The sequence below is a fragment of the Lacerta agilis genome, chromosome 1 (assembly GCF_009819535.1).
Source record: "Lacerta agilis isolate rLacAgi1 chromosome 1, rLacAgi1.pri, whole genome shotgun sequence".
Taxonomy (NCBI): Eukaryota; Metazoa; Chordata; class Lepidosauria; order Squamata; family Lacertidae; genus Lacerta; species Lacerta agilis.
In genome coordinates this window covers 59929659-59947867 of record NC_046312.1, presented here as the reverse complement: position 1 = coordinate 59947867, position 18209 = coordinate 59929659, and the positions used below count along the sequence as shown (strand labels likewise).

General features: G+C 40.6%; 1 protein-coding gene across 3 annotated transcripts in view; it reads right to left on the bottom strand.

Annotated features, from left to right (window-relative positions):
- The window catches only part of LUZP2 (leucine zipper protein 2), a 292217-nt gene that overhangs the window by 54272 nt on the left and 219736 nt on the right, over nucleotides 1-18209 (bottom strand). Inside the window, exon 8 of one of the 3 annotated variants that reach the window (XM_033151006.1) lies at nucleotides 3054-3170. The exons of the other annotated variants lie outside the window; for them this stretch is intronic. Coding sequence (XP_033006897.1) covers nucleotides 3054-3170 — 117 coding nt within the window. The remainder of the gene's footprint in view (nucleotides 1-3053; nucleotides 3171-18209) is intronic. 3 annotated transcript variants of the gene reach the window in all.

The window sequence follows — 18209 nt, the reverse complement described above, 5'->3', positions numbered from 1 at the left end:
TTTCTGCTTGCTTCAGAAGGTAGGATATAGCCCTCCAGGTTGAGGTGGGGAGATCATTATACTTAGGAAATGTAACTGGGAAATGAGGGAGAAAAAGTCTTGGGGTAGTCATTATGAGAGGCATAATGAAAATTAAGAAGTAATAGTAAAGGAGTGTATCACTTCAGTACCGGGAACAAAGGCACAACATCAGAAATGAACTTTAACAGATTAACGTTGCTTTTTTTCAAGTGCCAGTTGTGAAAGTCTTAGCAATTGTTTCTCTCTACAGCAGTGTTTTCCAGACCTGCTTCATTTAAGCAACCCTGTTGATATTATATAATCTACCAAGGAATCCCTACGCATCTTCCACAGATCCCAGCACTTTTCAGAGGACTCTGTCCAGGGAGCATAATAGACTTCACATTTCTTCAAGACATAGGCAGACCGGTTAGGTTTCATCATTGCAAGCAAACAAAAATCCACCGTATGTATATCTGACAAACAAATATAAACATAACATCTTACAAACACAGAACATAAAATGTGATATAGTATGTAAATGATGTGCATTATATTTAAGGCTACCTACTTATGCAATATATAATATAGAACAGAAGCAGAATCAATACATATTGTTTTTCACATGAAATTCTAATAGGATTAAAGTTCCTGTTAATGAAATCCGAACTCTACATCAGCTCCCGTGAACCACAGCTGGAAAAAAGCCAACGTTACTCAAAGTTGACTTAATGAGATTTCACATTTAAGAAAACTTAATATCTGATAAACATTCCAAACATAGCTACTATTGAATACTATTGATCTAATGGAAGATTTCAAATATTGTCCTGAATAGTAGATCAGTAGAGTGGATCCTAAGGAAAGGGCTCTTAATGACAGTGCAAGATCCTTGCTTAGGAAAAGAGAACTAAAATTCATCAGTGTGCTACTGCTAGCACAAGATCTTGTGTAGTCGCTTGCACAAGATCACACACAATTTATAAAGATAGTGTTTGTACTAAGTCCATATTGCACTAAGTTTTCAGGAAGTTCTTCCATTAGTTTGTCAAACAGGACTGTCACCAGAATTTCTTCCAGCCCTAGTATTTCTAGAGTAATTTAAAAACATCTTTGGAAGTCTCTTCTGCTCCACCATAGTGAAATGTTTATTTTATTTTAATATTGCCTGCTTCCTAGAGATCATGGTGTATTCCAAGTAGCCTTTCATAATTAAATTGGATACTATGTTACCAAATGAAACTTTTTTCAGTATGTTGTGCATAGTTTATATCAGAAGTAATTGTATATTAAAAAGGATATTGAATTAATTAATTTCATTTTTATATAAAAAGAAAATGAGACAATAGGTAAACACTGGGTATAAGAGAGCCTTCCTAAAAGAACATTCAGTAATTGTAATAATTATCTTTTCAAATACATATCCTATTTAGTTTCAGAATCTTTCATTTTGCAAACTGCAATTGTATACTTGAGAACAATTCATTGTTTCCAATTAAATCCTTTTCTTTTTTTTCCTTTTAAAAAATCTGATCTATTCTCAGGTTACTTTCGGGTATACATGTTTAACGTTTCACTGAAAAATTAAAGATGGATAATAATTGTTTTGCCTAATTATACTGAAGAGTTAAATCCTGATGACCTGAGAAATAATTATCCATTAAAAGTTTTGGAAATGACAGATGAGACGGGAAGAAAATGAGCAGTTTTACAACTGAAGAAGTTGCTGGCAGAGACTATTGTAGTTCCCTTTTATCCCATTCTAGCTAAGACCTCTTCAGGTGTTCAGTCTGAATGCATGAAGGGGCGAGGGGAACATGCTGGGTGGGCTCCACCTCTTCAATGATTCTGCATGCGTCGGGCACATTCCATGGCCAATGAATGATTGACTTGAGCCTTACTCACACATACGGCTTCCAACAAGGGGACAGGAACCCTGGTCAATCACATATGATTCCTCAGCTCGATTTAGCAGCCAGGACTGCATATGTGTAGCCCTGTCAAGTAAGGTGGAATTGAATGAATGAGCTGTCCAGGAGAGGGAAAGGGCTGAAATTAAGTCCCCACTCCCCTTCTAGTTCAGTGAATTGGTGTACTTTCCAGCCCACCACGTTTTGCTACATGAGGAAAAGCAGGAAAAAGGCCACCCCCTCCTCCTCTTCCTCTGCTGTGCGTATGCTGGGCAGTGGGCAGGCGCACAGCAGGAGAGGGAGAGGAAGCAATGGCGGCAGCCGACAAGAGCAAGGCATGCTCCACGGAGGCCTGATCTGCTGCCTTTCCCAGCTATCCAGAGCCCACTGCCCTGAGGCAACTGCCTCCCTTCGTCTCATGGGTGGGCCGGCCCCGAGAGCAACATGAATGTAGCCACAGTTCCTGCATGCATAGATGGTAGCATCACAGTCATGATGTTTAACATTTGATTCACTTGTGGCAGCTTTTCCCTACATGGAGATAATTTTCATTTTGAGGGAAAACATGCACATAGTCACTTGATGTCTATAGTGTGTTTATTATAATTGTGATGACATTCTTCAGGAAAAAAGCCTGGCCAGATTTATAGATGGATTTATCAATTTTATATTTATTATGACTGGGTTTTTGTTGTTGTTGTTTACTATTCATTAAGTAGGCAGGATCTTCCTCATTCTTTTACTCCTGTTATTAATGACGTGTAAATTTATGCTGTGAACTGTCCTGTGATCTTCAGATGAAGGACAATATATAAATTTAAGAATAAGGTCCTAAGTAGATGTGTGCCATTGGAATGCTTGCAGATCCTAACACCACAGGCAGAGAACCTGCCCACACACAAAATATGGATGTAATTCTAATTTGGGCACAAATTCTTACAGACATGCGTATCTCATATACACAACAGTTCACTATAGAATTGTAACTACTCTACTCATCCCAGACACCACCGGAGCAGAAAAACTTTCATAACTATCTTTAGAATTAGAAATTTCAGAATCCAAACAGATGTTTCTGGAATGGGAAACAATGATTTATCAGAGCACTGGTGGAATTTTTTTTAAATAACCTTCAGAACTCACTCTGTGTTTTTGACAAACCACTTCCCAACCAATTTTCTTTGAGCATACACTCATTTCAGACTGAAAATAAAAGTGTTTCTCTACAGGCCCTAGAGTGTAGGGATCTGGACCAGAGATCTGCAAGACAGTAATAAATATGACGTTACATTATTTTTCAATTTTACATTTTAGCTTTCAGAGTTAAATAGTCAAAACACGGATAAGCAATGTAATTTAAACATTGCTTATTCCTGCACAGACATGCATATGATTGCACTGTAAGTGACTTTATTTCTATTTCTGTTTATATATCTATATCTCTCTATAAGCATAATTGTCTTTGGACTGCAGCTGTACATTCTATCTTTTCCCAAATTAAAAAATGAATCAACAGTGTGCACTGTTAACTTGTTCTCTCCATATTAAAAGTAGCTAATTACATATCCTAGCATATCCTAGCAAAACTGATATTCCAGGGAGAGTAGAAGCGATAAACACATTTCAGCAACAAAAAGATTCCTTCACTATTAAAATGTAAAGCACTGTTATCTCCTCAAATTGAAATCCCCATAAAATGCATTTTTATAGTGCCATCAATCTGTCAACAGCTTGCTCTGTGTAAGTAAACTTCGGTTTAATCAACAACACTCGTGGCAAGACACAAATGCCATGATGACTTCAGTTTCTCCTATGCTTGGGGCCTGAAATACTCTCAAACGTTGCAAATGTTAGACTCCTTTCAATATGTCTATGCTAGTTAACCCAGTTTCATACACCTCGTGATCTCCCCTGAGCTGAATGCAGCTAGGTATTGCAGCCTCACAAGGGCTTTGTAAGCTGAAGACAACAAAGCGGAAGGGTTTGTCAGCCATATAGTCTAGCTTGGCACTGTGTTGCAGATCACAGGCCACAAAATGTGCAGACATGAGTTAGTTGTATATCATACACATATGTTTAGGCCTTTTATTTGTGATTGCTGTGGTATCGACACTGTTCCAGCTAATTCATTTGGGGGCAAATTCAGCACACCAGTCACATGCAGTAACCCATGTTAACCATTTTTGCAAAAAATGAGATGGGTAGACTCCATTGTGACTCACACCCACACAAACTGTTTTTAAAAGTGCCCATAGCTGATCTGATGAGATTTTTAAATGGCTGCAGTGATGAATATAGACACTCAAACAATGGGCTAAAATTATTCACACTGAGCAGTGATGCTGGGTCCCTTTATGCTTGAAAAGCGGGCATGGGAGACATTAAGATTTAAAATGTGTTTAAGTCGTTCTCTTGCACTTGTCATGCATTCAGCACAATAGTTTAGAAAAAGAAAAGAAAAAAAGAAACAAAAGGAAAACTTTACATTTGTTTATTGTTGTTGTTGTTGTTGTTGTTGTTGTTGTTGTTGTTATTATTATTAATATACCGCCCTAATATACCGCATTTATATACCACCAAAATTTTACCAAACTTAGAGTGGGGATTCACTTCTCCTTGAGCAATTGGGTTTCCTCCACCAAAAGAGTTGGCTCCTCTCAAAACAGCACCAGGGGGAAGGAGAGAAGGGGAAATTCTATCTGGCAAGCTGACAGAACAATTCTCAAAGTGCAACATTTAATTCTACCCTTATAGCCTGGCAGTGTTGCCCAATAAATAAACATGTCTCTTAACACACTGTGCACCTTTTGGCTGTGCAAATGTTTTTTGGAACAGTGTTAGTGGCTATGCTTATGGCTCTTTGGATCCACCTCAGTATGTTGGAGGAAGAAAATAACTCGGCTGGATCCCAAACCCAATTCATTTAGTAGTTGCAGAGGAGGGAAGCAGAGCTGTTGCATCAGTCTTTCTGCAAGTTCAGCTGCCTTGGCTCCCCCTTACCTAGCCCCAATCCAGTCCATCATCCTACCTGAAATATTTCCATCCCAGCTGGCTATTGTAAGAAACTTGTAACATTAAGAATTTGGTGCCTGATCTGCATGTTTTCCTCTTCTGCTCCCATCCTTTTTTCTTCTTCATATAAATGATCTGTGAGCCACTTTGAGAGTCTTCTTGGTTGAAGAGTGAAGTAAAAGTGCTTTAATATTTTTTTTTTTTTTAAAAAAAAAATCTGTCCTCCCCATCTCACCAAGACAACTTAGAGACTGGCTGGTGACACAGTAGATAGGTATATTATCAGAATGACTACAAAGTGATGCCATTATGGGTTCCATAATGGTTTCACCTCTATGGACTCTGGTCCATGGAATCCAAGTTCCCAAACTTTGTGTAACACCATCCTTCATTGCCGGTGAGGCTAGAGATGCTCATAATTCCCCTTGCTACTAGGCGTAATCTAAACTAGCCATTCAGTTTTGTTTTCATTGTGTTGTCCCCCTCCCCCCTGGTTTTATGTTCAGTGCCTGTCTGTAACAACCAATCCCAAGATTGTTCCCCAAACTTTCACTCATCTTATCTGAACTTGCTAGGATCTCTCTTCAAAGCACAAAACTGAGATAAAATAGAGGAGAGCATTTGTGGCTCTTGCATGGGCTCCTAGAGTAGTATCAGAAATAAATTAAAATCATTGTTTGCTTCTCCCATCTCCTTCTGCTGTCTGCCCTATTATTAACATTTAAATTGTAAGCTCTGCAGGACACAGATCTATTTTTTTAACTGATATGTATATTTAAGCTGTCATGTATATTAATGGTGCTGTGTGAATAAAAAACAATGGAAATACATTCTAAATATGACATCCTTAGTGCAAAAGGTTACTGACTGTAATTCAGGAAGAGTATGTATGATATAACTACCGGTACGTGAGATCTTGTCTAAGAAAAGAGGTTAGTTACAAAGTTTAAAAGACATAAAATAGAATAATTTCACTCACTGCATGTGCATACATACATAAGAAAAAAACTAGGTATGTTTGTGAACAAGACATAGCAAAAGAAATGGGGTTGTTATGTCAGTTCACTTCACTAACATTACTTAAAGAATTTATAGCAGCTTTTGGATATGAAGAAGTAGATATTTTCCGCTTGTGAAAGAAATTTCACAGTGGTGACTTTGTTAAAGATGAGAAATAGATATAGAAACTCCCAGCTAAATTCAATATGTTATCTTAATAACAAGAGACGTAAGCCTGGAGACAAGAATCTGAAAGATATTATATTTTTATTACTGAACTGCTGTTAGCATATTGTTTGCAAGAATAAGTACCGAAACCTATTTTATTCTGGATGGGCACACTAAGGATTTCAGAACTGGCAGTGGCTTGGTTGTTGTTGTTGTTGTTGTTGTTGTTGTTGTTGTTTGCAAAAAAATACCCCACTCCAACATCCCAACGCTTATCAGCAAGACTCTATACCAAACCATTCTCTTCATCAAGAATGTTTTGTCTAGGAGAAAAGAATCTATTGCCTTAGAATTTAATAAGCTGAAATTAATAATCAGTCAAGAAAAACTGCAGTTTTTTTCATTTCCCCCAAGGTTGTATTGAAATGTTCATTTCTTCAAAAACTGAAAAGAATCCAGGAGTGATGCTTGAAACACTGGGCTTTTAATGTAATTCTAAGCACCAAAGTCAATTACATTTTTTGTCTTCATCCATATATATCACCCTTCAGTAAAATTAGGGTGTCTCCTTACCTACTGCTGTTAGGGGTTTCATGAAACAGCAGTTCTCAGTGTCTACTAATAGCCCAGATCCAGGTGTGTTGCTTTGTATATATATTACGGTGATCTTATGCAAAGGAAGGTGGAGCTCCTTTACCATAAAATAGGAAAACCAACCTCAGAAGGTAAGGCTTTAGCCAGACACATATGACCAGGTAGGTGAAATTTATGATGTTTAAAAGGCCAGTTTCCCACTGCATCTGGTTTCTCGATGCACATAAGGAAACGTCATCTGCAAATGTTGTGGTTGGCTCTGAGGCAATTGCAAGAACCGCAAGATGCCAAGAAGACTACTGGGACAATGACAAGAGGAGACTTGGGGGGTAGGAAAGGAAAAGAAGCTTGAAGGACATTTTGGGGAGGCCTGATATATGGCCCACTAGATAAGTTGCTGCACTGCAACCTGAAGAATACCTTCCAATTCATCACTGCTTCAGGAGACAAGACAGAACTTAGGTTGCCCCCATTTACCTATCCAATTTCTTACGAAGGCTTCAGCATACCTGAAATCTTACTCAATATGACAAGCAATTCACTGCTGCTGTGCATTTCAATAAATGGCAGTTTCGAAGATGCAGTGAGAATCTCTGTGTCAGGAACAGAGTGGAGCCAGAAGTGTATGTGACTTTCTGCTTGGAGAATGATCCCACTGCCAGTCCCAGCATGGCTGTGGGTTGGCAGATCTTGATAAATATTCTGACACCACCTCCCTAAATGATGTCCCACTCCAGGAACCTATGGATCTGAGGGATTCAATGTGCCCTGGCTCATCACAGAGCCTATCCCCTCTACACTAATTGCCAAAACCCCAGGAACAAATGGCAAATGTGGTGGCAACTCTAAGCAGGTGGCCAGGCCAAGAGGTGCAGTGCATACCTGGTAGTATGAACCCAGAATGAGCCTCATTCTAGGGGGGGGGGGTGGTCACTATGTGTCACCTGGATCAGGGCCCTGCTAATGTTCCAGGAAGGGCTGGGAGCAGGTGTAAAACTGGTTGGGTTTGTAAGAAGCTGTTTCTGGCACAGCATCACATTTTGGTCAGTTCCTGGTGTCCCGTGACTCCGTGGTTGGACAGCTCTTCTGCTACTCAGCCCACCATGCTAGAGACCTTGACTTGTGTCGTAATTCCTTGGTCTTAATGGTGAAGACAGGAATACAAGCCCACAGCAGTGGTAGCAGAAATGCTACAAGGAGTTGCAGCTTTGCTGGCCTAACCACTTGATGCTTATTGAGAAATATGAATGTGTTGGTTTTTGTATTGATTTCTCTATGATACTGTACACACACACACACACACACACATGTCTAAGGAAACAGAAATGAGTATATGTCTCATGTGTGTCTGAAACACATTTTAAGCACACCTCTTCCCTCAAATAAATTCTAGGCGCTATAGTTTACCCCTCACAGAGTTACAATTCCCAGCAGCCCTTAACAAAGAGTGTGGTGTTGATAATGCCAAAGTTGCAGGTTTGAGCCTGTATGGAACAGCTGCATATTGCTGCATTGCAGGGGGTTGGACAATATAATCCTCAAGGCCCCTCCCAACTTTACAGTTCTATTATTCTGTTCCCATAATTCTTTGAATGTGCTTCAAATGTGCTTTAAAGGTACAGAGCAGAGAGAGGGGCTAAAATAGCAAATATTAGAACTGAAAGAAGAGAGATTAAACCATAACTTAAGGAGACAATGCCTTTCATGAGACTATCTTCACAGCCAAACAGTATGCAGGCTTTAAAGTTGTATTCGGTGCTTCATCAGAGATAGGATAGCTGACTTTCAATCTACAGACCTGGCTTGCTCACTAAATCAAAGATTGGGAGTCAGCTACTAACCTTTCAGCACATCAAACAGATGTGAACAATACATTTACCAGCTGTGAGTTAGACTTTTAAAAGGCTATTGTTTTAGATGTCGTCTTGATGAGCACATTAATGACTCCAGAAGCACTGCTGCATGCTTAATGGGCTGCAGTAAGGTCTGTTTTGATACTACTGTAGCCTGAGGGTGAACAATAGTTGCAAATACTTCTGGGGATTCTTTCCTCATGAGATTTCTCTGTGTGTTCATTATATCCAGCTAGCTTCATTAATTCCAAATTCTCCAGCTCAAATGAAAAATACAAATTTTGTGCTTTGACATAGCTCTGTGAATAGTTGCATGTATGCTGTGTTTCTAATCCAGCTTTGCCTAAGGAGAGCCATATGTCAAAGGAAGCTTTTAGGCATGTCACTGGTCAGATCAAGAACTGCAAACATAAATTGGATATGCACAAAAATGTACATTGGAATGCTTACCTGTTTGTGACCATCTATCTGCACTGCATTACATTTCGTTGGGTGCCCATTTTCATGCACATCCACATTCTGATGCGCCTTCTCATGCATAAACAACTTCTTAAAGTTTGATTAAAAACTGGTTCATGGCACACGTGTCCTCAAAACAAATAGCTTTTTCCTTTCATCCTCCTTCCTAATCTGTCCTGTCTTTCATTAATAGTGAGTCTGTGTGCAAATTTTTAATCTTTGTTCTAGTTTAGTAGATTTGAGCACTTGATCATTAGCTTCACAAAAGTATGGTGGCAAATAGGTGCCAGCATCAATTCACTGCATCCTTTTAGATTTGTGTGTCTGCTAAAGTTAAGGAGATGACAATCGGGCATTATTCAGGTTCATGGGTGCTGTACAAATTACTTCAGTTCTATCTGTGTGTCTAAGTTTCCAATAATGGTTCCATTTATGTAAATTATAAGCTGTCCTGTACTAGGAATGTCTGCTAGGAGACTTCACAGAGCTTTTGATTCACATATAAAGGTTGCCGTTCACATACACATAATTTCTGGAGCTTCACTGTCTGATTTCTGATTCTGGGAGCTGAATAGACTAAGTCAAAAGTTGCCCATGGAAAAATTGCAGCTCAAATTTGGGGAATGTTGATGGGCAATTGTGATATGAAAATGGCTTACCATTTCCCCTGCTTCCACTTTTGCCACCACTTTGTGGCAGTGGCAGTCTTCCCTATGGACACTAGCTGGTGCTAGCAATTTCTACCTCCGGAATGCCCCTGGGAACAACACTAGATCATCACAGAGACATATAGGAAGGGGTGGGGAAGATGGTAGCCAGAGGCTGCCAGGACAACTACTGGTAAAGCCCTCAAACTATCCCATTTTGCATTCACAAAAACAAACAAACAAACAAACAAACCTCCATTAACTATGCCTGTGAGCCAGTGTTCTGATGTGAGCTGAAAATTAGCCGGTATATGAGCAGAACATGCCTTGTGCATTAGGAAGGGCACTTTTGGGTTTAACCCACTGTCTTTAGGACTTCATTTTACTTCCAACTCTGCCCACATTTAGATTCTGCTTGCATGGTATATATTTTAAATGAAATCCTGAGCTTCTTTCCAAAGGCAATATTTGCTATGAGAATTTGAGTAATTGTATATTTACTTAGTTCCAATTATTTTCAGCAGGAGGAAAAAATAGATCATTTCCCCCCATTGCATATCTCGTCTTTCTTACTAACACTCATGAGAATAAATCATTGGTATTTTACTTGATGATGTAATCAAGATACTATCTCAAATACAGTCTTCACTGTGAAGAACAAGTTTCATTTTGTGTGTGTGTGTCTCACGCTTTTATTCAGCAAGGCTTCTTGATTCATTTGCCAATCATTCTCTCCTTTTTTGTAGAAGGAGGACCATAATAAGACAGAAGAGAGAGCATAGAGGGAAGTTGGCAGGGTGTCATGGCAATATTTGTCAGGAATCTTGGTTTTACCATAATTGCATGCACACAAGTCATGATCCATAGCTCCAGTACATAAACTTGAGTCTTAGTATTTCTCTATCAAAGCCGCCCCTCTCATTTCATCCCACTGCTACTAGGAATCCTCTAAACTACATACAAAGTAATATATCATTTTTCTATTGTCCCCCCCCCAACTCAGACAACAGAAACAAATCAAAACAGAAAACATGTTTAAGCATTTGAAGCACTTCTAGACAAAAAAACAATAATCCCAGAAGCCTTTCATTTATAATTGAATCTAAAAAGAACTAGCATGTGGACCCTGAGTGCCCTTAGAAATGGCACAACAAGTTGTATTCATTTCCAGATTACTTTTAAACATTATTATGTATTTCAAGGAAACATACACAGACAGCAGATCATTTCCAGGCCTCTTTGTTTTGATTTTTTTTTTTTATGGTGCAACTTCTCAATGGATAATCCTAGCCTAAAATTTGTTTTGCATACGTGTTAAGTGTTGCGGTTCATGTAATGGGATGAAGTAAGGTGGGACGACATTCCATTTCTTTTCAGACAGCCCTATAAGATGTTTCATTAGCCTGACACAAATAAAGTAGGGAAACATTTATGGATAAGTAAGAAAATGGGCCTTTACATTTGTATTGCTTCATGGGAGTGTTTTCAACCTGTGTCTCTGTGTCTTCATGGAACTTAATCCAGGGGAAGGGGTCTTCAGGGAAATGATGAGAAAAGACAGGCTAGCTTCCATTCCCCCCCCCTGCTACTTGGGTTCTAGGTGTACCCAGTGCACAGCTGGGAGTAACCATGAAACATATCACAGCTGATCAGAAGAGGGGTGGACGGAACTGCAGAGTTTCAGTGGGTAGGTAAGATTTCAGTGTGTTTTATTAAAGTCCCGGCATTTATTAGGGAGGCCAGAATGGCTTCTTCATTCACTCTGATTCACCAATGGTGAGGTAATAAAAAAGGCATATTCCTTGATGCATCAGGGTGGATGTGGAGACTGGATTAGAGGTCTTTTGTCTTAGGGTGCAGATATGAAATAGGGACCTAGCCGTATTCATTCCCTTCCTCATCTCGACATTCCCCAGGCCTCCATGGGGGAAAGCAAAGACACTTCTCTTTCCCTGCACCAAAGGTTTCATTCTACTTATGGAGCAGATCCGTTTCCTAGTAAAATGCAGAGGAGTCTGCTGGACCCACTCTCCCTCCTAGAAGCCATGGGTCTTGTACAGATTCCAGTGACGGAATATTTCCTCGGTCATAACTTTCCATTAATTGTGCGTGCTCTCTAGCAATTATGTGGGGAAAGCACAGGGATTTCTCAGAAGACAAGCTGATGAAGAAACAAGAACATTAAGAAAGTGGTCTTAGTGGTGTGGGCTGTTCTCTTTCCCTGGAGTAAGGCCCTTGCATTAATCTCATTACATTTATAACTCTTATTCTTCTGCTGTCATTTTGTATCACAGATACAAAAATGAAGGACCACAGAAGGGGTCTCGTCAGGATGCTACATTATAGCACCAGCAGTAGCTCATGTGCAGATTCCAGTTAATGGCTAGGACCACTGAAATGACCCATGCAAAGGTGTATTCAAATTATCAGTCAGGTCCCTGATGGCAGCCATCCAACACACTAAACCTTGGGGTTGTTGTTTCCAATATAGTTGTGGCTATTTTGGGCCCACACCTGGACTCTGTATGCTATTCCAAGTGGGGGATTGGCTCCTGGAAAATATACCACATGCATGTGGGCAACAATTGTGATTGGCTGTTTTAAACTTTAATTGTTTTGTATTGAATTGCTTTATTGTACACTGCCTTTGGTATTATTTAATGACAGGCAAAATAGAGATGTTTTAAGTAAATAAATAATGAGCACAGAATAAAGCCTACATCCTGGGAAAGACCCCCTAAATTTAAAATGCAAATGAAGGGAAATAGTGACAAAAAGAAGGGTAGGAGACATATATTCAAGTTTTAACATAGATTTATAATTGCTTGTGTGATGTAATATTTATGAACTGATATTGGGTTAATGGTCTATAAAGCCATAATTAATCCATACCAGTGAATAGGTCAACCAAAGGTTGTAATGAATCAAAGCTCTCTCTCATCTTCACATGAAGATTCCTTTGCTATTTTTATAAACCTGTGAAGGAAACAAGAGCCCCTTTCATCTCTGACATGTTAGAAACAGTCTTTCTATTGTTTTGTAGCTTCTTTGAATGTGGCCTTGTGCATTAAGAAGGTTATTACATCTTTAATGAACTGAAAAAATCCAATTTGGAAAGTTTTGCGTGCCCCTGAGGTGGCCTTAAGGTTCCGGACTTACATTTGAAGTTAATGGCACCTTTAATACGTCACCCAAGTTATTTTGTGTGACAAGGTTAGGCAGATAAATTTAGTTGGAGTGGCAGCAGCAGCTCTGCAGCCATTTCAAACAAGAGGGGTCCTTCAAGCTGATTATGCAGGTGCTGCTATTACTGAAAAACCGAATGACTGGTTTTGTAATTGACTTCAAAAAAAAAAAAAAAAAGGTTATAGTTCTGGCCCAAGCTGGCTATGTGTTTTTGCCTTTGCTCTGATTGGGACTTTGAAGATGCCCTAAGGAGAAGCACTAGAGATAATTAAGATGCTGAAGATCTCGGAAAGCTAGTAGTGCATTTTTAAACTGTCCTGAGCTCTAGGCCAAATGGAGCTTGAAAGGGAAGGGGAATATCCAGCTGTGATGAGATGCAAGACAAGCCCAAAGCAGGTCATCATGTGGCTAAGAGTAAAATAAAATAGGAGGAGGGGAGAAAGTCATGTTGTGCTGAAAATATCTTCTGTGTTTGCCAGACAACAGCCCCACCTATTCTCTATCATTGAGTGGGAAAAGAAATTGCATCCAGAAATGATCAGATGACACAATTAAGCCTCTCCTCCTCAGTGAGGGGAGGGGTTGTGAGCGGGAGCCGGTTCCAGCACTCAGGCGGGGGCGTTTCGCCTTGCCCCGCCGCCGCGCCGCGCCCCTAGCAGTCAGCCAATAGGGCTGACTTGGGGGCGGGGTTTTGCTGCACCTGGGCTGCCGTGGCGGCCCCTCTTCGCCATTCTGTGTTGTTCCTGCACCTGGCCCATGCCCTGTGAAGGACACGAGACGTTATTTACAGCTCAGGCCGCCTGGCCCCGGGCCATTGCTAATTCACGCTGATGGATCTAGGTTGTTGAGACATCAGTTCACCCGAGTTCTGCGTATGGCGATAGACGCTAGTGGATTCTCAGCTGAGGGTTATGCTGCACATTCTTTCAGGATTGGGGCAGCCACAATGGCTCCACATATGGGCCTCCCAGCTGACAGAATCAAGGAGATGGGCCGTTGGAAATCGAACGCTTACAAGGGTTATATAAGAAAGAACTGTTGAGTAGCTATCATTTACCTTCCCCTTCTCCTTTTCTCTATTTGCCAGGGCTACACAGGAGGCACGTGTGGATTTGCGGACACAGCATTGTCCATTGGGCGAGAATTCGCGCCATAGCTTCTGGCATCGGTACTAATTTGGGCCTTCCCAACAATGTGCAGGTCTCCTGGTTCTCCAGACGCGGCATGCGATGGGAAGAGCTAATGCCTTTGGTTCGGGCAAAATCAGCTTCAATCGGCCCCCCGGACATTATGATAATCCAACTCGGCGAAAACGATTTGGCCTGTAGGAAGAGTTTGGATTTAACCTTGCACATCAAAAAGGACTTGGATGAATTAGCGCTTTCTTTCCCTGATACTACTGTTTGTTGGTCCTCACTTTTGAAGAGAAGAGTCTGGTGGGGAAGTCGGTCTCCTGTGGCAGTGGATAAGTCCAGAAAGCTGTTGAATTGTGTTATTGCGCACAAGTTGCGTTACCAAAATGGCCTCGTGGTTGAGCATGCCAACATCAAATATGGCAATTCTGCTCTTTTCTGGAAGGATGGCGTCCACTTCTCTGATATGGGAAATGACATCTGGTTGTCTGATATTACCAAAGGTCTTCAAGATTGGTTGCAGCTGTGAGGGTATTTGGTGGCGAGCCCCTTCGGCTCGGGTGGCAGTTAGGCATTGGGTTTAGTGTGGTATCGGAGGGCAAGGTTCGGGCCATCGCCTAACCCTCCTAAATTTTGGGTATTCCGTAAAGGAATCCGGCGGTCGTGGATCCTGTCCAATGCCCTGTTGGGTGCCATGGCACGACCTCCAGTGACTTCAAGAGGTGGAGCTTCCAGTTGTATCTTGCATCAACAGGCTCCACCTCATGGGCGGTTAACCCTTGAGTGACTCCACGCTTTGCGGGGGGAGTCAACTATAGTCTGTTCAACCCAATGCCTAAGCCAATACCACTCACATGCTGTAACCAATAAAGTTGTGGCCTTTTACCTCCATTTAACCTAAAATTTATGTGTTGTTGTGTTTTATTCCTGACATGCGGGAGTAGGGTCCTCGAATCACAATGTGAAATTCTCATGGATGGGGTGCAGGTTTTGCTATTGCAGATCCTCTTGAGGTGGCGTTTCATTCAGCAAGCAAGTGGTGTGTGCCTGTGGGTCTGTGTTGGTGTGCCTGTTGTTCTGAGATAATTCTCTGGCCCACTGGTCAGATCTAGTTCCCCACCTTTTAGATAAGTTCAGCCCAATACCCACCAAAACTCTAAAGCGACTTACTAACAGGACAGGAAAAAGAAAGTCTCGTTCACAAGAGAAGAAAACTTTCAAGAAATCAGAGGGCATGTTTCAGCACAACTCTAAAAGAAAGAAAGAAAGAAAGAAAGAAAGAAAGAAAGACGGAGAATATATGTTGATAGCCAGTGTGATGTAATAGTTAAGATTGTTGGGCTAGGACCTTCAAGATCAGGATTCAAATCCCAATTCAGCCATGAGGCTTACAGGGTGAGCTTGAGCCACTTACTGCCTCTCCATCTAAACTACCTCACAGGGTTGTTGTGGGGATGAAATGAAGAGTGGTGAACCATGTATGCCGCCTTTAGCTCCTTGGAGAAAAAAGGTAGAATATAAATGCAATCAACCGATCCCTCAATTAACAAAATATGTTTCCACGTGGTTCTATAGTCCTATAAGATTTTGGATGAAATTATGTACAGTGGTACCTTGGTTCTCAAACTTAATCCGTCCTGTTCGACTCCTGAAACCATTCAAAAACCAAGGCACAGCTTCTGATTGGCTGCAGGAGCTTCCTGCACTCAAGCGGAAGCTGCGTCGGACGTTCGGCTTCCGAAAAACATTCGCAAACCAGAACACTTACTTCCGGGTTTGCAGAGCCAATTTGTTCTGCAACTAAGCCATTCTAGAACCAAGGTACAACTGCAGATCACTGTTGCTTAAAGAGGAACACAAACAGTGCTTTTTCTTCTTCAGGGGGTACTCAATGGTATGCAGTACTGGCACCTCTTTTTGGTGGTTGTTAAAAAGTATGGCATTTACTGTAACAACTTCATGGTGAGTACCGACACCTATTTTTCTAGAAGAGTACTGAGCACACCTAAAAGCCAGCATTCCTGAGCCCTTTATTTTCTCTTGGCCCTCTAAAGGCCAATGAAACTATCCTGAATTGAATGGGTGAAATAATTTAACTCCCTGCCTAGCAAATGTTATTAATATACATCAACATCTTTGTATACTGATGTGGCCAAAGAGTGGCCTAAGAATTTAAATCTAAATAAAAAGTCCAAGAGCCTGAGGGGCAATAAAATAAAACAATGGCATAAGAATAGGAAAATAAGCAGCGAAGCCTTCCCATAATAAATGTACTTGATGACATAATGCTTGCAGTTGCAACTGTGCTGCTTCATTGATTTCACTTGGTTTTGTATGAATAAACATGAGAGCGGTCAACCATATGGAGTCAGCACTAGCAGCAATGGTGAAGCTTGATCTTTTTCTTTTAGAAATGGAAATGCTCGGTGAAGCAGTTGTCTCTTCTAACACTCACATTCAGTGGATAACGTCCCTCAGCTTTAGCTCTGGGTATTTATCTGTGAGTATTTATGCTTTTTGGACCTTCAGCTAATTAGAGTAGGGACTGAAAGCTGGGATGGAGTGGATGAGGAGTCAAAAGTGCAAAGGTTTAGGGTTGGGGTGAGCTCCTCACCACTACCACTTGCTTATTCTTGAGGAGGTGAAACATCTTATAGAGTAGACTAATTCTTGCTTTAGGCCAGAGGGTGGGGAAAGTTTCTTAGCCCAAGGGTGGCATTCCCTTCTGAGCAACATTCCATGAAGGCCAGCAAGAGGCAATGTCTGAGTTCAAAGACAAATTCCAACCATGCAAAAACATTAAAGAGAGGTGCAAGGAAAGGCTAGTTCAGAGATGAGGAGAGATGAGGTGTGGCTGGGAAGAGGGTGTGGTGTGGGGAGACTCCTCGCTCCTGCTTTAGGCTGTGACAGATTCAGATCTCATCTGAGTCAATGATGCAATTTAATGCAGAGTCCAAGAAAACATGCTCAGTGAGGATACGCATCAAAAGTTACACACACACACACACACACACACACACACAGACCTAAAGCTTCTTGCCACTTATTTAGCTCACCCCTTCTCAATAATTTTAAGACAGGCATATCCCAATGAACTTACAGTGATTTCTTATGATTTCTTATTTATTTATTAAAATTATTTCCGTGCTCCCTTTAAAAATACTGTATAGGGCATTCAACAAAAATTAGAAAACAACAAAACAATAAATGGACAGCAATTAAAATCACCCAAAGCCAAACAATTTTAAACACCTGAGAATACAAGATCTAGGAACCAACACCAAGCAGTAAAACTGCTAAAAGAAACCCAGAAAAATCAGTAATAAAAAGCCATGGAAAATAAGAAAGGTTTCAGAAACTGTGAGATCATCCGAGTTCATCCTCACAACTACTTTTTGAGCCGGTTTAGGCTGAGAGATTGCAAGTGGTCAAAGATAATCCTCTATGCTTATTCAGTGGCGTTAAAACCTGGACTCCAACAATCTGCTCACTGCAGAACATGGCTTCTTCCACTTCCTTGATCACTTGCAATATACTCCCCCCCCCAAGCTACTCACTGCCTGATTATAAATATGTTTATTCAAACATAAGTCCTACTAAGTTCAAATTGAGTTATCCTTCAAAGTATGCCTGAGATTCCAGAGCTAGACTGTGATCATGCATTCTTAGAGCCCAATACCATGCATATCTTCTCAGGAATAAATCCCACGGTGTTCAGTGAGACTAAGTCCCAGTTAAGAACTACAGTACTAAGCTGATTCTGCTGCTGTCTGTTATGACTCACACTTCTATAATTTGGCACAGTTATTTCAAATGATTTCTGTTGAAATCAGTGAGACTTCTAATGAACATAGTAAAAAAAAAAAAAATAGAGGGTTGCTTTGTTTCACCAAATCTGCAGCGATTTCTCAGTTTGCATTTGTTTTTTTTTGTTTTTTGTGATATAAAAATTTCAGGTGAAAAGAAATCAAGTTATAAAAAGCTGATGAGATGATAGAAGGAATTTATGTTCACCCGTATAGAATTTTCAACATAGAGCACATGTCTAGAATAGGTTCTAATGGCATATAAAAGCTCCGAGAGCTTTCTTCATCAGAAAAATGATTAGCAATAGAAGGATAGTTTATAGGGTGCTTTTCACTGGCAGTGTACTGAATAGAGCACTAAAGAATATAGAAAATTTGCTCTACTTATTGGGCATGGGTGCAATCAAGCACATTTACGTAAGTCACAAAGGGCATGCCCCTC